General features: G+C 48.5%; 2 protein-coding genes across 5 annotated transcripts; one reads left to right on the forward strand and one right to left on the reverse strand.

Moving 5' to 3' along the window:
* Positions 1-71: 71 nt before the first annotated feature.
* On the forward strand, positions 72-12,068 carry Tnfaip1 (TNF alpha induced protein 1). Of its 2 annotated transcripts, none has more exons than XM_040269166.2 (7): positions 72-269; positions 4,649-4,967; positions 5,592-5,761; positions 6,386-6,475; positions 6,552-6,604; positions 7,474-7,669; positions 9,404-12,068. In XM_040269166.2, exons 2-7 carry the CDS (start codon positions 4,763-4,765, stop codon positions 9,638-9,640), a joined length of 951 nt encoding a protein of 316 aa, XP_040125100.1. In that variant the 5' UTR covers positions 72-269; positions 4,649-4,762; the 3' UTR covers positions 9,641-12,068. The 2 variants fall into 2 exon arrangements, with proteins under 2 accessions (XP_040125100.1, XP_005327868.1); XM_005327811.5 differs by having other exon boundaries at positions 72-245.
* Positions 12,069-12,216: 148 nt separating this feature from the next.
* On the reverse strand, positions 12,217-20,965 carry Poldip2 (DNA polymerase delta interacting protein 2). 3 transcript variants are annotated; one of them, XM_078042529.1, is made up of 12 exons: positions 20,719-20,964; positions 19,256-19,337; positions 18,130-18,227; positions 17,430-17,526; positions 17,196-17,271; positions 16,871-16,978; positions 16,311-16,447; positions 15,481-15,507; positions 15,154-15,279; positions 14,068-14,147; positions 13,120-13,278; positions 12,217-12,518 (listed from the first exon to the last, which is right to left on the reverse strand). In XM_078042529.1, exons 1-11 carry the CDS (start codon positions 20,877-20,879, stop codon positions 13,164-13,166), a joined length of 1,107 nt encoding a protein of 368 aa, XP_077898655.1. In that variant the 5' UTR covers positions 20,880-20,964; the 3' UTR covers positions 12,217-12,518; positions 13,120-13,163. The 3 variants fall into 3 exon arrangements, with proteins under 3 accessions (XP_077898655.1, XP_005327866.1, XP_040125099.1); XM_005327809.5 differs by having other exon boundaries at positions 12,217-13,278; XM_040269165.2 differs by lacking the exon at positions 15,481-15,507 and having other exon boundaries at positions 12,217-13,278; positions 20,719-20,965.
* Positions 20,966-21,029: the final 64 nt, after the last annotated feature.

The following is a 21,029-nucleotide window of genomic DNA, read 5'->3' on the forward strand; positions in this document are numbered from 1 at the left end:
CGAGGGCGGGGTGTACGGAAAGCTCGCAGAATTCTGACTCCGCCCCTGATCGGGGGCAGTGCATGCCGGTCCTTGTAGTCTCAGTTTCCCAGATAGGCAGGGATGGGCCGCTGCACCGGGAGGAGTCTGCTGGAGCAGGATGTGAGCTCACAGCCCGGGATTGCTGTTGGGCAGGCGGCTACAAGCTAGGGGCGGCAAGGAGTCGGTTGCCATTCAGCTGAGAGGAAGAAGCGCCCCCGGGGACGGTGAGAGTTTGGCCTGCCGATGCGGTAGGGGAAGGGAAGGGGAGGACTGGCCCCCAGACGGGTCAGGGGAAAAAGGGTTGGGACGGCTTAGGGGAGATGGAGAGTTCAAGTCCTCCGCTGGGGGGTGGGTGTCTCAGTTTTTGTGTAGAAAGGCAGGGTGCGGGCTGGAGGAGAGCCTGCACTAGCTACAAGAAAGACTGGGCGTCGCAAATTTTTTCCTGCACTTTCTGGGTGAAGCGACCACTTCACACCTGGAATTTCTGCCTTATCCGCCCTCTCTTGCCAAGCTCGGCTTCCTCTCCCCCGCGGTCCGCCGCGTGTGCCTTCTTCCTTTAGGACCCCATCTTCTTCCACCGCCGCGGTGATTTGTCCTTTGTTCTGCTTGGGTTCGCTTTAGCTTTGCTGAGTGAGACACGGATCCGCCCCTAACCCCAGGCATCCCCAAATATCCACAAACAAGTCCGGAAGGAAGAGCACTGAGGCTTTCAGTGGAAACTTCAATCTCACCGGAATTACTTTCTAGGGCGTCACCTGCCACAGGATTCCTGGCACCCATTGGTCCGGGTGGAATCTGGCATGACGTCATCCAGGGGCTTAAAGCAACTGCTTTGTAGGAAAAGAATAGATTAGCTCTGGATTTGACTTCCTCTCTTGGCAAGCTCAGCCTTTGAGTTCCTTTGATTTGGCAGAAGTACATGTGTGTGTGCTTTCTTGGATACTGGGGATATTGGGACTGGACACAAAATACATGAACTTAATAAAACCTTTAATTTTTCTTTCTTTTTTTTTGCGGGGGGGGGGGGGACAGGTGTGCTGGGGATTGGACTCAGGGGCACTTGACCACTGAGTGACATCCCCATCCCTGTTTTGTATTTTATTTAGAAACAGGGTCTCGCTGAGTTGCTTAGCGCCTCTCTTTTGCTAAGGCTGGCTTGAACTCGAGATCCTCCTGCCTCAGCATCCTGAGCTGCTGGGTTTACAGGCCTCCCACATCGCGCTTCCCCGGCTAGCTAAAACCTTTTAAAGGGTGGAAGATAAAGTGATTTCATGCCATTCTAGTGTTACTTACTTATTAGACAGCATCCTAAGGTTCATCTCATCCATACCGCATCCCTGAGGCAAATCACCAAAGGAATTCACTACATCCGGCAGCACCCACTCTGGCCCTTCCCTGAACATTCTTCCCACAGACCTATCTAAATCTTTTCAGGGTTAATTTCAGTCTAACAAGCTGACATATATTGAATACTTAAAATGTGCATGGCACTTTTCAGGAAGCAGAACAGTTAACAGAACTTGGAAAACCAGTACCATGCTTCTAGTTGCATTTATGAGAGATGATGAGCAGCCAGTTGCCCTGGCTCACACGTGTAATCTCAGCAACTTGGGACACTGAGGCAGGAGGATTGCAAATTGGAGGTCAGCCTCAGCAACTTAGTGAGACCCTGTCTCAAAATCAGAAATAAAAAGGGATGGGGATGTAGCTCAGTGGTAGAGTTGCCATTCTCCAAATAAGGAAAGAATGTAAGGAGAGAGGACAGTAATTAATATAAAACCCAAACTCTTTACTGTTATTTACCACCTTAGGTGCCTTCCCAGGCGTTCATTGAATCAACTTCCCCTGTTTTCTGTGTACCAGCTACCATATCCTTATTTCTGTTCCTAAAACTCAATTCGAACAGGAACTTTGCACTTACTCATCCAACTGTCTAAAGTGCTCTTCTCAGACCTTAGCAGAAATGTTATCTTGCCAGGTGCCTCTATCTAAATTAGTGCCTTCCTTGGTCACTCTCCTATCACTGTTTTATTCTCATCTCCTGAAGTTGTCTGTTTTCGTGTTTATAATCTGTCTTCTCCCACTTAAATGTAAGCTCCATGAGGACATGACTCTTCTGTATTTGCTTTCTGTTCCCAGTGCCTGGCACATAGCAGAAGCACAGTAAATGCTAACTCAAAACATTAAAAAAAAAAAAAAATCTTGCTAACAGTTCTTTGACCTTTTTGAAGGCAAGACAATATATTTGCATAGTTCCTGCCTGAGTCAGCTTTCCACTGCTGGAACAAAATATACATATGAGAAAAACAACTTCAAGGAGGAAAGATTTATTTAGACTCAGAGTTTCAGAGGTTTCAGTCCATTATTGGTGAGCTCTGTTGCTTTGGACCTGAGGTAAGGCAGAACATGTGGTGGAAGAAGGTGGCAGAGAAAAGCTGCTCATCCATGGCAGATGGAAGCAGAGACAGTGAGAGAGCAGGAAGTAGGGGCTGGGGAAGAGAGAGACTCTTCCAAGGAACACCCCCAGTGACTTATTTCCTCTTACTGGCCCCCCTGCCTACAGTTTTCACCACATCCCAATAATGCTATCCTATATGAATCCCTGATGGATTGATAGATTGTTGAAGTGGAAAGTCATGATCTGATCAGTCCCCCAAATCCCCACTTCCGAATGTTGCTGCACTGGGGACCAAGCCTTTAACACATGAGTCTTTAGGGGACACTTCATATCCAAAACAAAAATTTCCTACTGTTTAACATAGTAAGCACTCAATATTTATATTGCTGAATAGATTAAATGGGCTAAAAATAGATATGAAAATATTAACATAGAATAGTACCTGGTACATAGTAAATATTCAATGAATGCTAGCTATTGTATTTTTTCTTCAGTGAATGGGTTATATTGATTCTTTAGATAGCCAAAACATAATACCCTTGCACCTCTTTTGGTTCCAAGGCCTCCGTAGACACTGAAATCCAGGGATGCTCCAGTCCCCTTATATAACTTGCATATAATTGATGATCATCCTCCTGTATACTTTAAACCTCTATATTGGTTATCATACTTTTAGAATATTGTTTTAGTCAGTTTTTCATCACTACAACCAAAATATCCAACAAAAACAACTTAGGTGAGGAAAAATTTATTGGGACTCGAGCGTTTTGGAAGTCTCAGTTAAAGATGGCCAACTCCATGGCTCTGGGCCCAAGAGGAGAGCACATCATGGGGGAAGGGCCCAGTGCTGCTCAGCTCACAGCAAGGTTAGAAAGAGAGGGACAGGGAAGGGGCCTGGGACAAATGTTCCCTTCCAGGGCACAATCCCAGTGATCCACCTCCTCCAGCCACACCCTATTGTTACAGCTCTCACAATCTAATCATTTTACCTTTAACATTCCTCATTAACACAGGAACTTTGGGGGGATACCTCATATCCAATCCATAACAAGTATAAATGCCATGTAAGTTGTTGTTATACTGTATCAGGAACAAATGACAAGAACAAAGTCTACTTGTGTCGGTACAAGTGCTATTATTATTTTCATGTATTTTCAATCCACTATTAATTGAATCCATGGATTCAGATGGGTTAGAGTACAAATCACAAAAAAGGAGGGGAAAGAGAATGTAATTCATGAGGGTGACCTGGCTTTCCTTACTCCTTGGTTCTGTCAGCTCCAGTTAGTATTCTTGTGTGTGTGTGTGTGTGTGTGTGTGTGTGTGTGTGTGTGTGTCTGTGTGTAAATGATATCAAACCTAGGGCCTTGTGCATGCAAGGCAAGTACTCTACCAACTGAGGTACATCCCCAGCTCTCCAGTTAGTATTCTAATCCCCACATTACTCAAAAATTTTTAGATTTATCATCTGATCTTTTCTGATACTTTCTCCTCGTTCTTCTTTGGAGCAAAGAGAAGAAAAGATAAAACTGGGTTCCTTCTCAGGAAAAAGAAGCAAAAATAGCTATCCTGTAGTTGTTCTGCCTTGGAAAATAGCAACGATTTCAGGAACTTGGGTCAAGTCTGGTGCCAAGAAAGGGGAAGGCCAGGAAGCCCAGCGGGAGCCCAGGTAACTCTTGCTAAAAACATTGGCTTGCTGCTCCAGACTGGCCCACTCCATCCTCTCCTGAGGACAGGCTACTCCTGCCAGTGCTAAAGGAAACCCTGGCTCTGGAATCTTGAGAAAGGAAGTACATCCTGTCCCTTTGGCTCCTGGGAAACTCCTGGACTGGCTGGATTCCTAGTAGGTTGGGCTGAAAGTCTGGTATCACAGGAAGTTTATAAAGAAAAATCTGGAATCTCACTGGTAGATCCCTAGAGTGATCTCTTCCTCAGAGCCTCTGTGTCTAGTTCCAAGGCTTTGCTTGTCTTACCACCCAGAGCTGAGTTGAGTATCAGGCTGGTGAGGTGAGCAGGATAGGGGTCTGGGAGATTACTCCCAACCTGGCTTCCAGTACAATGAGGAACAGCAGGAAAGTCTTTCCCACTATTGCCTAGGGATGGAGCCTCGCTGGGAATGCCTGGCTTACCAAGGAGGGAATGGCATGGTCAGTGTTTCTTCTGTTAGCCCTCCCTCATTGGAGGACTCTTCTGCTGACTTTCATCTTCTCTCCCATCTCCTGCTCACAGCACTGAGAGTATGAGGCTCTGGCCTCCCCAGGACACTCCCTTGTGAACACTTCCACCACGGCGGAGCCTTCCAAGCCTACCTCCTGCCGTGTGGTGATCTACCTGCAGCGGGAGATGTCGGGGGACACATGTCTATGCCCAGCCTCAGGTGCCAAGCCCAAGCTAAGTGGCTTCAAGGGAGGAGGGCTGGGCAACAAGTACGTGCAGCTCAATGTAGGCGGCTCCCTGTACTACACCACGGTGCGGGCACTCACCCGGCATGACACCATGCTCAAGGCCATGTTCAGTGGGCGCATGGAGGTGCTGACCGACAAAGAAGGTGAGGCATCAGGGCTGTCTGTGTGGGTAGGGAAGCAGGGGGGAGTCCTGAGAAACTACTTCAGAGCAGGTCTTACACCTGGTAGATTAGAATCCAGATTCCCATTTTCTCTCACTTGGAATAGGACTTCTTCATCTGGAGTTCTTAGGAGAACCACAGAATTCCCTGAAATGGTACATAGAATGTTGTGTATTTATGCATTTTCCAGGGAGAAGATCCATACTTTAAAAATATTTAAATAGTACTAGATTCTTTTAAGAGCTGTTACTGTACAGCCTGGGCTGTAGGCAGAAAGTGAGCAAGGGGCTGGTGAGTTCTTTGTGGCCATGGTGGCCTGAGTGCTCCTGAGCTTAGACTTCAGTGAGCCTCCACAGAGTCTGGCAGGCCTTTGTGTCCCAGTGGTGTGTGCCAGTCCTTGGGTTCAGGTAGGAAGGGTAAAGAGCAGCCATGGGCCTGAGAGCTAGAGTGTCCATTCCCACTTTTCTCGTCCTAGGCCCTGGGCTCTGTGCTCATGTAGGTTCTTTCCTTGCTACCTGCCACCTGGCTCAACATGTGGCCTTTGCCTGATTCTGAGGTTACCAGGAGACAAACAGTAATCCTGTGGGGCCCATTCTGAATCCCTAGGCTGGATCCTCATAGACCGATGTGGAAAGCACTTTGGCACCATTTTGAATTACCTCCGAGATGACACTATTACCCTCCCTCAAAACCGGCAAGAAATCAAAGAATTGATGGCTGAAGCAAAATATTACCTCATTCAGGGCCTGGTGAACATGTGCCAGACTGCCCTGCAGGTAAGTGGGCAGAGTTTGGGGGTAACCTAATGAAGGTGGGATTTACCACTCCTCTAGAGACTTACAGGGTCAGTGCCAGTATGGAAGATGAGGTCAACGAATCCAAACCTAGTTAGAAGTCAGGTACAGTGGTACACACCTGTAATTCCAGTGACTCGGGAGGCTGAGGCAGGAGGATTGCAAGTTCAAAGCCATCCTGAGCAATTTAGTGAGGCCCTAAACAACTTAGCAAGACCCTGTCTTTTTAAAAAAAAAAAAAAAAGGTGGAGGGATGTGGCTCAGTGTTAAAGTGCCTCTGGGTTTAATTCCTAGTACTAATTAACAAACCCATTTAGAACAGTGAAATGCTGTACAGGCCCAGCAACCTGGCAGCCAGGTTTTCAAGCTCAGCAGTGAGACTCTGCTTCTAGCCCATGTGCTTAGGTGTGTGGACTCCAGGTTTTCTGGAAATGGGGGTCTGCTTGCCAGCTGTCAGGATTTCTTGCCAGAGACCTCATGATCTCTGTCTGATCCTCCTGGCTAAGTAGAGGGTAGCCATGGCAGAGGGGCTGCAGGGGTACCTAGCTAAGCCTGGCAAGCAGAAGAACCCAAGGAAGGCTCTCTGTTCTGTGCATTGTCTCCCAGGACAAGAAGGACTCCTACCAGCCTGTGTGCAACATCCCCATCATCACATCCCTGAGGGAGGAGGACAGGCTCATCGAATCCTCCACCAAGGTACCGGGAGCTCAGAGGGCTGTGGCCAGGGAATGCCATGCCCCCAGCCTGGCCCTCACTCTCTCCTCCCTCACAGCCCGTGGTGAAGCTGCTGTACAATAGAAGCAACAACAAGTATTCCTACACCAGGTAGGTGGGCATGTCTGCGGGGGGACTTGAGAAGGGCTTTAGAGGCAGCTGAAAGAGCACAGCCAGAGCAGACACAGGGCAGCAGACCCGGGGACAGCCTCCTGCTCTCCTGAAGTGGATAACATGGGTCTGGGGTTATTTCTTTTTTTTTTTTCTTGAGGTGCTGGGTTTGGGGGAACACAGTCTTGGGCATGCTAGGCAAGTGCTCCACCACTGAGCTACACCAGGGGAAGGGAAATCAGGGTAGAGATACTTAGAATTTGGCACAGGACCTTGTTGGGATATAGAGGAGGGAACAGGAAACACGCCCTTAACATGTATCATGTCAAGAGCATGCCCAGTGTTTTCATCAACATTGTCTCACCAGGCAGGGGGCTGCTAGGAAGCCAGCAGACTGGGAGTCCTCCTAAGCCTCCTGCAGCCTTTGTGCTTCCCACTGGACAACTTCCCCGTGGCCTCCAGGGTCCTTGAAACAGTCCACAGTTAATTATACACAGATGGTTGCGGGCTCAGAGTCCCAGACTCTCCCTGTGCTTCCCTGTAGAGAGGCACATTGCCAGCCCCACAGCAAGGGAAGGAACGCCCCCTGCTGGAGTAGCAGCAGGACTTTGTCTCTTTGAGTTTAGGGAGAAGAGACCCCCCTTTCCTTAGTCTCTGCTATAACTTAAAACCAACTCAATCCCTTTTCCTCACAGGCCCCCAAACCCAGAGGTTGCCCCATGACTGTCTTCCTGTCCCCCTGGCATCTTGACTTGTCTTCATTTCAGCATGGCAGGCAGGGAGGGGAGGGGAGGGCCCAGCTCGCCCTAACAGCTCCTCTGGTGCCAGAACCTCATTCCCAGGCCTGTCGGCCCTCATGGGTTTTTCAGCAACTCCGATGACCACCTGCTGAAAAACATAGAGCTGTTTGACAAGCTGTCCTTGCGCTTCAATGGCCGAGTGCTCTTCATCAAGGATGTCATCGGTGACGAGATCTGCTGCTGGTCCTTCTATGGCCAGGGTCGTAAGCTGGCAGAGGTGTGCTGCACCTCCATCGTGTATGCCACAGAAAAGAAGCAGACCAAGGTATGGGGCCTTCCTCTGCACAAGGCAGAACACACAGCAAGCAGCTGGGGCAGTGCTGCCCCCAGATGAGGCTTTCCCACAAAGCTCTGTGTTTGGCTTTCTTTCCCAAACATGCTGTGATACTGCTGGCTAGGACAAAGCCAGAACAAGGGATGTGGGAATGGATGGAAACCATCTGCTTCTGGTAGCTAAGGGACAGGAGGCATTGGCCAACAGGGAACTGTGTGATGCAGTGGGAAGGACCAGGTACTTGAAGTTGGCCCAATTCGGATTTAAATTCTGGTTCCACCACATACCAGCTGATTTTTTGGATAAGCCATTTAACCATTTGGGCCCATTTCCTCATTTGCAAACACAGGAATGAGAATGCGAGATTACTAGAGATCTGAAAATGAGACAGTTCTTCAGAAATCAGCATGATACAGTGGATATGACTTCAGTTTTCAAGAACACTGATAGGATATCTCTAGCCCTGGCTAGTAAGGAGTTCCTGGTCAGTCAACTTAACCTCTATAGTAACACCACAGTGCTGGGCATGCCTGAGGCATTAGACAGGTGATAGTTTACACAAACTCAGCTAACCCCTTTTTCTCAGGATGCAAGCAGAAGGTATCTTCCCCAGAAAATAACAAGGGTCAGTCCCAGAGATGGCAGAGCTTTTCTAGGGCGGAACAGCAGTTCATCCGGGGAAGTCATGTAGGTACGAAGGGCTCAGACCCAGATATCACCTTCTTGGTCACCAGGTTGCTAAAGTGCCTCCAGCTAGATGTTTTGCCAGGGTCAAAGAGCAGCTTATAGGAAGTGGCCCTGCTTCCTCATGACATGGGACAGTGAGTGTGGGGCTCTCAGCCATGTCCATGGAGGGAAGGCTTGAGGGGCTGAGTTGCAACCATGACAACACCTGTTACCTGCCTGTGTTCTTTCTTTGGGGGGGGGGGCAGGGATTGAACCCAGAGGCATTTAACCACTAAGCCACATCCCTAGCCCTTTCTATTTTTTATTTTCAGACAGTCTGGTTAAGTTGCTTAGGGCCTTGCTAAGTTGCTGAGCTGGCTTTGAACTTGAAATCCTCCTGCCTTATCCCACTGAGCCACTGGGATTACAAACATGTGCCACCAAGCTTAGTTTCCCGTGTTCTTTTGTCCATGAACTTCTCTGACCCCTCACACCACACCTATAAGTCAGGCCAAGCTTCTGCCATTCTTTGCATTGAGAGATAAGGGCACAGAGCTTAACATGACATGGCAAGTTTGCTCGAATTCTGCCATACCTTCTCTTTCCTCCATACTGATCCTGGGGATGGACATTTTGGGTCAGGCAAAAATAAAAAGCAGTAAGACTGCTCATCAGAGCAGATGATATATACATAGGCAGACAGATAAACTGTGTGTCAACTTCTCTGCTAAGCAGTTTATATATTTCTTGTGTTGTTGATAATAACTCTGGTAGGGAAATATTAACCATCACTTTACACAAATGGAAACTGCAGCCTGGAAAGCTTAGACCCAAGGCCTCACAGCTAGTGATGGAGCTGTTGGTATCTAGGCCACGGGTGCATACTAGTCCATCAGTCTCGGACTGGGGTGGGACAGGTTCAGGATGGTCTTCTGTTATGTCCACAGAGCATGTCTCCTGACAGTTAGGAGGCCTCATGAAGCAGCACAGAGCCTAGAGCCCTGACAAGCTGTACATCTTGAGACAAAATCTGAATCAGTCTTGTCTACCTCGCCCCAGGTGGAATTTCCAGAGGCCCGAATCTATGAGGAGACACTCAATGTCCTACTCTACGAGACCCCCCGCGTCCCTGACAACTCCTTGTTGGAGGCCACAAGCCGGAGCCGCAGCCAGGCTTCCCCCAGTGAAGATGAGGAAGCCTATGAACTGCGGGATCGTGTGCGCCGCATCCATGTCAAGCGCTATAGCACCTACGATGACCGGCAGCTCGGCCACCAATCTGCCCATCGTGACTGATAAGACCTTCAAGGAGATGGGGCACAGGAGACCCTATCTCCTGCCCTCTGCAGCCCCACACGGCAACTTCCTGGTTGTCTGCTCCAGCACTCAGAAACATGACAAGCCCTTCCTGTGAAATCAAGGGCCTGGGCTGGGAAGGGCCCGTTCCCTGGCCCTGACTGTTGAGCACTACCAGATCCATCTCCCTTCCTGTCCAGCAGGGAGCTACTTCTGTTGTGGGGTGAGCTGACCAGCCTCCCTCCTCCTGCTAAGCACATTCCCCTCTGGGCCCTATGCTGAGTGCCCTTCCTCAGCGAAGCCCCATAGGAATGGCTTCATTCTGGGGGAAAGGCTGCTTCTGGTGCTGTGGAGGCCCAGTCTTTATCACAGGTGGGGCTTCTTTGTCCCTAAGGTGTTGAAGCACAGGTTTGATGAGCTTGATTTTTAAAAAATAATCTAGGAAATGAATAGTTTTATATAATGAGGGACTAGGCATTTGTTACCCCTGCAGGGTGCCAGAATCCTGCATAAGGTAGACCCCTCAGCCCTTCTTGATGCTTTTGGGATCTGTCTTTAATGCACTTTGTACTGTTATTCAGGAGATTAGCCTGCCCTGACCCACACCTTTTCCTGACCCTAATCCCCTTTTCCTGCAGAATCATTCTGAGGGAGAGGATAAAGAGAAAGCAATAAAAACAAAACTGACCAGTTTTGGCTTTATCAGCCTGGCCAGGCAGCCCAGGGCACCAAGGAAGACAGGCTATGTAAGACAAGACCCATGGTCTCACAGCATGCTGCCTAAAGAGACATCTCACCCCCACATCCTGGGGTCATGTCACTGACTACTGGGATGTAATAGTGCTATTCTCTTTGATTCTTATCCTTGAGTGCCCTTAGTTCCAAGGCACTTTGACTCCACATACTGTAAAAGCTAACACTGTCAATAGTGGCTAGGAGCTACCCTGGGCCCTAAACACAAGCAGCACCTGGAAGGCTATAAAGCCCATGAGCATTGTACAGTGCTGGTCAACATGCCCATTAGCTGAGGACAGTGGACTCAGCCCTGCACATCCAACAGGCCCTGTGGCCCACCCCAATCTGCATGCTGTTGGTTTTTGTCCTGGATGGGATGGTGGTTCTGCCCAGTGGTGAGTCTCTGAATATAGAGCTATAGGAAAAATCTAAATCCCTTGAAGGTCTTCATTCCTTCTTGGCATGGAAATGCCAAGTATCAGCCAGGGTATGAGTTCTCATGACTTTGGTTTTCATCCTGTGTTTGGCTTGTCCCTGGAGAGGCTGCTCATCTGAATTTTTTGCTGAGGAATGCCCTCAGGGAGGGAGGATTCTACCAGCCTAACAAAGGAGAAGGAGCACAGGCTGTCAGGTTTATCCCTCTTTGACTACTCTAAGCAGCTGCTCACAGCTGACCCCATAGAGCTTATGGGCAATTGCCAGGCCCAGGGTTGGCCACTCACAAGGACCTGGAATGACATGATGGAACAGGGGAAATGTGACTTATTAAGCAGGCATTTTATGTTAGTCAGTCTTGAATGTAAAATTAGCTGAAGACTCTCAAGTCAGGTACTTGGTGATCAGCTACTAGGTCTTCCAGCCTTCACTGCAGTTAAGATGACAACCCATCTCTTTGGGCACATTTAGGCTTCAGGGGCTGAGGATATGGCTCATTGGCAGAGCATTTGCCTGGCATGTATGAGGCCCTAGGTTCGATCCCCAGCACCAACAAAAGCAAAAAAAAATCAGGCTTCAGCTTTGTGGCTTTCTTAAGGAGATGGAATGCTTCAGCCTAGAGCCACTGGCCTGTTTTCTCAGCTGCACTCTTGAAGCCCTTTAATACTCAAGATTCCCAGCTCCCCACTGAGGCATGATCACACTTGTCCTTTGATCTCCACATTCCCCTTAGCTTCTACTTAGTGTGCTGATATTTCAATCCTGGGCTGTCTCAGTGACCCCTCTTTTTGGTTCTGAGAAAGCATATAGTCTAGGGCTGGGCATTTATCTTCTGACTGAAATATCTTCTCGGTCTTACAGAAAACACTAACATAATTTGTTGAAATGATCTCTGCTTCTTTAATCAGACTTTGTGGCTTAAGGGTTTGGGGAATTTCCCAGCCCCATTCAGAAAGCAGCTCTTGGCAATGTTGAATTTTTCAACTCCAACTAGGTGAGGTGGTTGGGGAGGGGTAAACAAAAATTGTGGGATGAAGGTCAAACCTTGTTGGTTTCTGAGAAAACTGGAAACTTACTGTTAACAATGCAGACCAGTAATGGGGTTTTGAATCTGGTATGTGACCATAGCCTACCTGAAGGATGGCACAGATCCTGGCATGAGAAAATTTTTCCTATATCACATAACTGCGATCCTTTTTTGCTCAGTCTAAGTGATGGAAATAAACACTAATTTCTAATAAAATTGTGTTACACTGAAGTGGTAGAGAGTCTTGTTTACAGTGAGAAGAGCTCCGCAGGCTTGCAGCTATGGGCTTGGTTCCTGTGTTTCTCTGTTCTCCATCTGACCTTGAGCTAGGTCATAAAACTCAGGCTCCCCCTGGTGGAGGATTAAGAAAAACAGTAACAAGGGCTGCAACCGAGATTTAATAATTATTCAACAATGAAATGACCTCTAACAATCACTGCAATGGTGGGGAAAAAAAGAATCCTAAGAATTGGGGCAAAATAATCCCAATTCATCTCTGGCTCTTGGAGATCTGAGAGAAGCTCAGGAAGTAGCTTGGCTCAATCAGTGTCCATACCTTAAGCTGCTCCTTGGCCAAATTCTTGCCCTTGTGGTCTGGATGCTTGACAGATCCATCTTTGCAGCTGGCAAGCTCACTGCTGCAGGAAGCTTGACTGGCTTGCCTCGCTCCTCTCCCAGGCCCTGCGAGGCCAGGTACATGGGTGGTAGGTTAGTGCCAAGAGCCAGACCACTGTGGCCCTGGAATTGGCCTCCTCCTCTGCACTTGGCAAAGAATAAATAAAAGTCCAGTCCAGTGCCTATCCACTGGCTGAGAGGCACAGTGCCCCTGGGAGACATCCAGCTGGTCTCAGAAGGAAAAGAAACCTTAGCAGTAGAAGCAGTTCCCTAGACATGACCTTGCATGGAAAGCAATCCAGGGCCCCACTGGGTCAGAAAGGGAACCTGAAAAGACCCTGAGGGCAGAAATGGCAAGGATGGCCAAGCATATATTGGTTTATTAACCAAACCTCATATTCCATACAACTTGAGTGACAGGCTAAGAAACTCCTCCACCTCTGTGGCAGCTGAACACAGTTCCCTGGTGGCAACGTTTACTGGACACAGTGTAGGCAGGGCTTATGAGGAGGCCAACCTTGGAAGAGTTCCATGTGGGTCTTCCAAAGAAAACAGTTACAACCCCCCCCCAAAGAACCCCACAATCAAATGTTGCAAAGGATTAAATGACCCAGTGTGGCCCTTAATGGGGAGAGAAAAGAGTTCTGCAGCAATTGTGGGTTGAGACCTGTTCTGAGGGGCCAAGCCTAGGCATTCAGGGCTTCAGCTGGTCTACCAGTGAAGGCCTGAGGGTGGTGTCTTCTCATCTTTATTGCTTTCCAAAGAGAATGGTGGGATCCGGACATCAAAGTGGGAGCCATCAGGTCTCTCGAAGCGGAACGTGCCCCTGAGGGTCAGAGAAAAGCTGGTTTAGAGGGAGTCAGGTCAGAAGCCCTTCTATGGAGCTGGATGCCATGCCCTCAGCTCCTAAGCCACAGTGTGGTGAGGCAGGCTTGAACTCTCTTTTATCTTAGCTCATGACAAGATGATTGGTCCAGGGCTGGGGTTGTAGCTCAGTGATAGAACATTTGCCTAGTATGTGTGAGGCACTGGGTTTGATACTTAGCACCACATAAAAATAAATAAATAAAATAGTTTTGTGTCCATCTACAAATTAAAGAAAAAAAAAAAAGACTGGTCCGGAGACCTAAGAGCCCCGATTGGCTCTAAAAGAAACAAGACTGGAATGATGGCTTGTGCCTGTAATCCAAACTACTTGTGAGGCTGAGGAAAGGAGGATCACTTGAAAGTTTAAGACCAGCCTGGACAATATAGAAAGACCCCATCTCAAAAAAAATAAAGAAAAACACAGTTGTGCAGATTCCATCCCTTCAGTACATTCCATACATACTATATGAGCTGTCCAGCTGCATTTTCAGGTAAAGTTGTGAAACACGAGGGAAAACAGCCAACTATATGAGCAACACAGTGCAGCATCAGATCCCTGGGCCTAAGTCCTCAGCCCACAGACCACAGGAAACTTGAGAAACAGGCACTCATAAACACCAGAGTGTTCCCACACAACCTGGCTTGGCCCAGAGCTGGCCATAATTTTGAGCTTGCTGTGAGCTCTCACTCTTTAGACCTGTAGCAGCGTCTGTGGAGTCCAATGGTTTGTGCCCCATTACACACTCACCACATGTGCCCACTAGAAGCTTGCAGGGAGACATGACTGCTGTATTGGAACGCCGGCTGCTCCTTAGATAATACAGGTTCCTGTGAGAATACAGACAAAAGTGGTCAGGCCAGGTACCAGGGACACATTCCCTGAACCAAAGGGCCACATACTGACTGCCAGTTCATCAAGACTAAATGCCCCCAACCTAAGACACTACCAGAGCAGGCACTGCCACAGTGACTACTTATCAGTGGCCTAGGGGGCTTTTTATTCTGACTCTGGGAAAGATAATCTCAGACTAAGGTACCAGGCAAAGATTCTGAGCATAAGACCCACTCTGAAAGCATCCCTTCCAGTGTCCATTCATGAGAATTAAGTGTCAGGCACCAGAGTCTGTATTCTGCAAACCTCTGCTGCTTAACTTCCAGTGATCATAAAGTTTTATGTGTGATCTTTATTTTAGCAACAATAAACTGAGATTTTGCTTATGTAATTTACTGAAAGTTTGCAGTGAGTACACAGCTGGAATTTGGAGCCAACTATCTAATTCCAAGTCCTGTTCTTAATCACTTTTCCACCCTGCTTCCCCAATCCCCTCCTGACATGGATAAATACTTTGGATGTTGGCCCTGGCATTAGTACTACTTATGACTTTATTTCTCAAGAGACAGGGTGGGGTAGGCAGGGATTGTAAAATCAAATCTCTTCAAAGACCAGCAGAGGATGCAGACATATAAAGAACCAGAGACAACACAACCATGAATGATGGGAGTATGCATGCCCCACCCAACTAGACACATTTAAATTCAGGCTTTAAAAAGGCATTATGATGCTCAAAAAGTGCATAAGCTTTGACTTCAGACTCGTTTGGATTTAAGTCCCGGCCCTATTACTACTAGAGAAGGGACTGTAGACTTGTTATTTAGCTTCTCAGTTTCACTCTCTTCATCTGTGAAATAGGTTACAGGGTAACCCACTTCACAGGGTTGTTGTTAGTTTTATCACCCCAGGAAACCCAATGTGTTCACACAGCGAGCCTCTGTGAGGAAACCAAGTGGGAAGCCCCTGGGGCTTGCTAGGCAGGACCAAACTAGTAATGCTCACCCTGCCCACCACCCCTCGGCCTCGAACTGTCTCCAAGGTGCCTGAGAGACTGAATATCCTCCAGTGCCGCTCCCGGAGCTGTACCACATCACTGTCCAGGTTCTCCAAACGAATACAGTAGCGCCACTGTGGAGGTGTGGGGAGAAAGTTCATGTATGAGAAAGAACAGAACTTAGGCAAGCCTATCCAGAATTCTGAGAGCAAAAAGAAATAAAAGCTAACAATTGCATTAAACAGGCTCCACCCACACCAGGAGGTGAACATCACCTTCCCATCCGATCCCTGAGCACACCTTCTGAGCTCACCCCACCCCAGGGAGACACTCACCCAGTAAACGTGGGAATTCTGGGCTTCCTGGGGGGGAGGGGGGGGAAACAAAGAATTTAAGTCTCAGAGAATAAGACCAAGTCTCTTTCAATCAACATGTATCCAAAGTAGAATTCCAGAAAGGTTGCAGAAACAGCTCAAGCTGGGAATGTGTGGGATGATGATGACAGTATCGGAACTGTGGCCAACAAGCCCACAGGCAGCCTCCTGTGTATGTATACTCCTACTCATGGCCACTCTCCTCCTTGTCTTGCCAAGATCACCAATAGCTGGATGCCAACAAATCAACTACAAGACTCCCTCCTTTCTCACCACCTTGCTTTCCAGGTCTGGCCTCCGCCATTGCTGCCCAGGACCCTGTTCTCTGTCCGCCCATAACCTCTAATACTGCAATACTTCATATGTTGGACATTGACCTCCCCCATTACCCTAAGCCCTGAAAGGCAGAAACAATCTTCCATTTGTATCCCAAGCCTGGCTCAGAGTGAGGCAAGACACAGCTCAATAAACATTTGACAACTGTATAAAGTGTGAAGATCAGCTCACTCTCATTCAGGTAAGCATGTGTACATTCTTAAGGCTCCCCCTGAGCCCCAGGAAAGACGAACCCACATGGAGGACGCTTTCCTGGGACCTACAGGTTACCTACTCTAGGTCAGCCACCATCAAAAGGCTACTCAACCCCACCCAACACATGAGTACTCTGGAACAGAACCACAGGGACATGTGTTAGATTTTGGCCTTCACCCCTACTCTAGCAGTCAACATTAGGGACACACACAGAATCTGGGACCTAGCCCTGTGGGAAGGAACACAGGCTGCGCACATACCCTCATGCCCATGTAAAAAGGGATGACAGTGACACGAATGTTCTCAGTTGTTTCCCGGTGGACATCAGAGAGCTCTAGCCAGGGGTGATTCTTCTCTTGCCAGGCCCGTAGCGTTTCCCGAGCCACAAAAGGGGGTGCTAGGACAAGAGACAATAGATTAGTCCAAGCCAGAGTCCAGAGTGTTGCACCCACTCTCCAACTGCCCTTCCTAGAAATTCCTTCCCAGTGGTGGCATAGGCAAACAGGACAAAGACAAAAGGAGCGCAGCTAGAAGGCACAGACATACTACCAAGAATAAACCCTGAGGGGTAGTGATGTCATGGGAGGAGAACTGTACTAGAAGTTAAGAGCCCTGGTTTTCAGACCTCCGGATGCTACTACCAAGCAACCTTGAATCACTTATGACCTTCTATCCCTGGAAGGAGACAGGAGCCATTGACCTCATAGGGTCAAGGGGAAATTGAAAGGGGTTATGGAAATAAGAGTCATGGGATTATTCTTATGATGTCTCCTAGAAGAAAGCACCCTCCTATTCCTATCTCTCTTCTTGAAAAAGATACCTTTTGTCTGATCATACAGAAGAAATCTTTCGAAGAGCTCATGCTGGATGGGAACTTGATCCGTAGAAGTATAGGGGAGGATGTCTTCATGGCTGACATAGTCCAAGCCTGGAACAGAGAGGGAAAGAGTAAGACTCACACAGGAGGAAAGGAGAGGAACACGACTGAGAAGAAACATTTCCTGGCCTTGCCCAGGGAGGACAATGCTGGCCCCATGGCTCCTGGCACCCAAATCCCTCCCAGGAGATTACAGGACAGCAGAACTCTCTCCCTGGGACACACCAGACCCTTTCTCCATGGCACCATTCAGATGCTAACTGCTCACCTGGGATGGCATAAAGGGCCCGGCTGTCATCATGGTTTGCCAAGAAGGTCACAGCTTCTGTCTGAGATCTCTGAGACTAAGGCAAAAAGTGAGTCAGGGGCTTTCTTGGCCACTGTTCAGTCCCAATGTCTTGGAGGCCAGGGCTGATCTAGGCTTTGTCTGATCCCTCTCCCTCTCTCTGTCTCCACTGGTCCCAAGGAGGGGACCCCAGGCCCAGGCATCTTGCTTACTTACTATATGTGGACAGTCACGGGCATCAATCAGCACCTGATAGTAAGTGTGAGTTTTTCCTTTCACCTCCTTAGAACCATGACCGGCAGGGTTCTCTGCTCTGCAGGATGGGAGAAGAAACCCAAGATCACCCTGAGAGAAGGGGAAATGGTGTCTGATCAGATCCCTACCACCTCTTTACCTAAGCAAGCTAGTCCTGAGCTGAAGGAGCTTTAGAACTACTCAGCAACAGCCCAGCCTACCTGTTCTCCAGTCAAGACAAACAATGGAGCCTGGAAGGCCCACATAGTCACCATCTGTCTTGTTCTCTAAATGTCTCCTGGAAGGGGGCCATGTTGAGAAAATCTAATTGCCACCTCAGTTCAGAGTACTCTACAACTCTCATATCCCAAGGGCTATCTGTGATCATTTAATAGAGCTACTGCTTTTCTTTTTTAATGTACTCTAAAGAAGATGTGAAGAGTACTTACGAAAACTCAAGATAGTGGGAGAGCATTCTGGGGAGGTCTAAAGGGACCCTCTGGCTTAAGCTGTTCTTAGCACTCAACTCTATTGTCTCTATGAGTATTAGTGCCAGAGAAGTACTCTGGGGCCGTTTCTAAGGTCCTAGAGGATGTCTTCACCCCTGAGACCCAATTACGTATGTCTGCCATGAGTCGGGCCTCCTCCTGAGAATATTGTAAGGCAGGAGAGGGAAACTTACTTCTCTGGAGTTGCAGAAGCCACATCCCGGTCATACAGTCTGGCCTGCCAGGGAAACAGGACAACACCTCGGTATCCAAAAACACTATGAAGGAACAGCTGGAAGGAAAGAGAGGTGGCCTTAGTGAGTATGCAGTCCAGCAAGTCCATCCAGGTGGGCTGCACAAAGCAGCACAGGTAGAGGCAACTACAGCACAAGGTCTTGCCACCTCTTCCCTTGATCCTTGAGATCAACTCAAGCCAACTTTGGAAAACTCTACACTCTCTTAACCTGGCTGACTCTTCAGATCTCAGCTTTGACCTTCAGGAAGCCTTCTTAATCTACTCATTTAGCAGTATATAGCTATCAACCATTTGCACATCATTAATTCCTTCCTAGACTCCTCAAAAGCAAGAACCATGTCTACCTTGCTTTCTGATTTAACCCAAATGCACAATGCATAGTTCATTTTAAGCATACTAAAAAACGATTAAATCAACAAAAATCTTCCTTAACTTCATAGGAACTAAATATATCCCAATGGACTTAGAACAAATCTGATACAGAAAAAGAGCCTCACACCCAGAGCTAACCACACTGTAATCACTTTGCTAACAAGACGTTAAAGGTTTCTTTCCTAAAAGGTCCCTCTACTGACTTCTGACTATTCAGTATGCTAGAAGAATTTTCAAGGACTTGGCTTTCTCCTCACTATAGCCCAAACAATTCTTCTCCACGCTTACTTGGAAAGAAAATTCATTATTAAGTGCATTCAAATACAGGAACACAGAAACTGTACCTTTTTTTTGGGGGGGGGTCATGCTGGGATTTGAACCCAGGGCCTTGTGGTTGCAAGGCTAGCACTCTACCAACTGAGCTATATCCTCAGCCCCCAGAAACTGCATCTTAAAAAATCTGATTCTGTTCTGATACCAAACACAAAGGTGGAATGGAGCTGGGGATGTTGCTCAGCAGTAGAGCACTTGCCTCACATGTATAATGCCCTGAGTTTGATTCCCCAGCACTGCAAAAAAGATAAAAGTGGAATGAGTAAAAAACCTTATCATTCAGGCCTGTGACCAAATCTGACTCCATTCAAAAGCAGAACACTCCAAGAAAATGAAAGCAGACCCATCCCAAAACTTACCTGCCCAGTCTCATATTTTCCATTCTGTTTTGGCACCTCAAACACACCAACTGTCTCCAACACTTTGCCTTCTGGTCGGTTTCTGATCAAGAAGGAAAAGAACAAGTAAATGGAAAGCTAAGAAGGTACCAGTACTTATCCATCAGGAAAAAAATAACTAGGGTACTGAAGGGCCAGGGCAATGACAGCAGACAAGGGCTGGGAAGTGTGGCCATCTAACAGGTGAGGGCCCTGCCAAGCCACCAAACCACAGAGCGCTGCCTTTCCTCCTCTGAGGTTCAGCCACAGCTCCTCCTTGATGAAAACCTCTCTAATCTCCCCGTGATAGCTGTGACTGCTCCCAGGTCACTTTCTTCTCTTTTCACCAGCATTCCATATCATGCCTTAATACCCTGTTAAATATAGCCCCCTACCCCATGTCTTCCCTAACCCACTTCCTGACCTCCCACAGCATTTTAAAGGTCCTTCCCACTTTGCATTTCAGTTATTTGTGTCCATTTCTTATCTCCATTAGAGACTAGTTTCCAGGAGCAACGCTTATGTCTGATCAGCTTGAGCTGCCCTCTCAGAGCCTAGTGTATAAAAGGGACTCAAAAAATTTTGTGTTCTGATAATAATTCCATGTCCATTTCTCCTCTATAGTCCTTACCTTGTCATTAAGGGTTTAATCATTTCTAGATTCTCTAATGTACTCCATGCATTACACCTATTACTGAAGACTCTCAATTACAGTTTTTGTTCAGAGGTCAATTTTCACAGGGGTCTTCCAATTTGCAAATAACTATTATCTCTCCCCAATATTGGTGACTAATCTGAACCACTATAAGGTCAGCTCTGTCAGTTTACCTCTCTCAACAGTGTTACTCTTTCTAGGGGCCCTTCAAGCACTGCTATTCTATTTTGGAGACATGAACTTGAACCAACTAGCCCCAATCTCATCTGCCTGTCCCAACCTCAGAGGCACTGCTCACACCATCCCCATACTTCAAATCCCCTTCCCCAAATCACATAGAGAAAACGGGTGTACCACGATCATAGCAAAATCTGGGACCCACGAGGGCCCACACTCAAGCAGACTTGCTTCCTTCCTCTAGCATCTTCCTGAGGGGGGGGCCCAATAGGGGCCGGGGGTTGAAGTCAAAAGCCCTGGGGCTGCATTCAAAGGCTGTCCACTAACAGCAGTGCTGGGAACCTCAGCTGGGGAGGTAGGATTTGCTCGGGGAGTGTTACTAGTTCTCGCTCAGAGCCAGCCTGCACAGCGAGGGCCCTGGGCCGCGCTCCCTTCTCTGCTCCTGGCACATGTCCCAGACATCCAACGTCGCTCAGTGCTCCAGACCCCGTCCTAAATCATACGCCGGTCACCCCCAGGCAGCCCAGCCTCCTAGCTCCCTCATGGGCCAGGAACACGATACACCGCTCCTCGGTCTCCGTGCCCGGACCGACCCCAGTGCTCTGTCCCTCACCGAGACGAGAGATGCCTCCGCGACGTCGCAGTTGCCACTGGCGGGAAGGCCCCCGCTCCACCCGCCGCACAGAGCGGCCTCGACCCTCGGGCCGCGGTGAGAGATCGGGACCACCAGCGGCTGCCCACGGCCAGGGCCCTCCGGGCCACACAACTTGCCATGTCCCGTCCGAGCGCCGGCTCGGCTGCTGACACAGGGCCAGACCCGCGGCGGGGCGGCGTCCCGCCCCCGCCCCACACTGCCCCGCGCCGCGTCCCGCCCCCTTGGCCCTCTGCCTTGCCTAGCTGCGCCCCCGCGAGCTCCGAACTACT

The sequence above is a fragment of the Ictidomys tridecemlineatus genome, chromosome 3 (genome assembly GCF_052094955.1).
Source record: "Ictidomys tridecemlineatus isolate mIctTri1 chromosome 3, mIctTri1.hap1, whole genome shotgun sequence".
Taxonomy (NCBI): Eukaryota; Metazoa; Chordata; class Mammalia; order Rodentia; family Sciuridae; genus Ictidomys; species Ictidomys tridecemlineatus.

Coding starts and splice junctions, on each gene's coding strand:
- Tnfaip1 (XM_040269166.2), top strand. CDS start 4,763: ATGTCGGGGGACACATGTCTATGCCCAGCCTCAGGTGCCAAGCCCAAG. Junction 5,762..6,385: donor TGTGCCAGACTGCCCTGCAG/GTAAGTGGGCAG, acceptor ATTGTCTCCCAG/GACAAGAAGGACTCCTACCA. Junction 7,670..9,403: donor CAGAAAAGAAGCAGACCAAG/GTATGGGGCCTT, acceptor ACCTCGCCCCAG/GTGGAATTTCCAGAGGCCCG.
- Poldip2 (XM_078042529.1), bottom strand. CDS start 20,879: ATGGCAAGTTGTGTGGCCCGGAGGGCCCTGGCCGTGGGCAGCCGCTGG. Junction 18,228..19,255: donor GAAAATATGAGACTGGGCAG/GTAAGTTTTGGG, acceptor CTTTCCTTCCAG/CTGTTCCTTCATAGTGTTTT. Junction 17,272..17,429: donor CCCGTGACTGTCCACATATA/GTAAGTAAGCAA, acceptor TTTTTGCCTTAG/TCTCAGAGATCTCAGACAGA.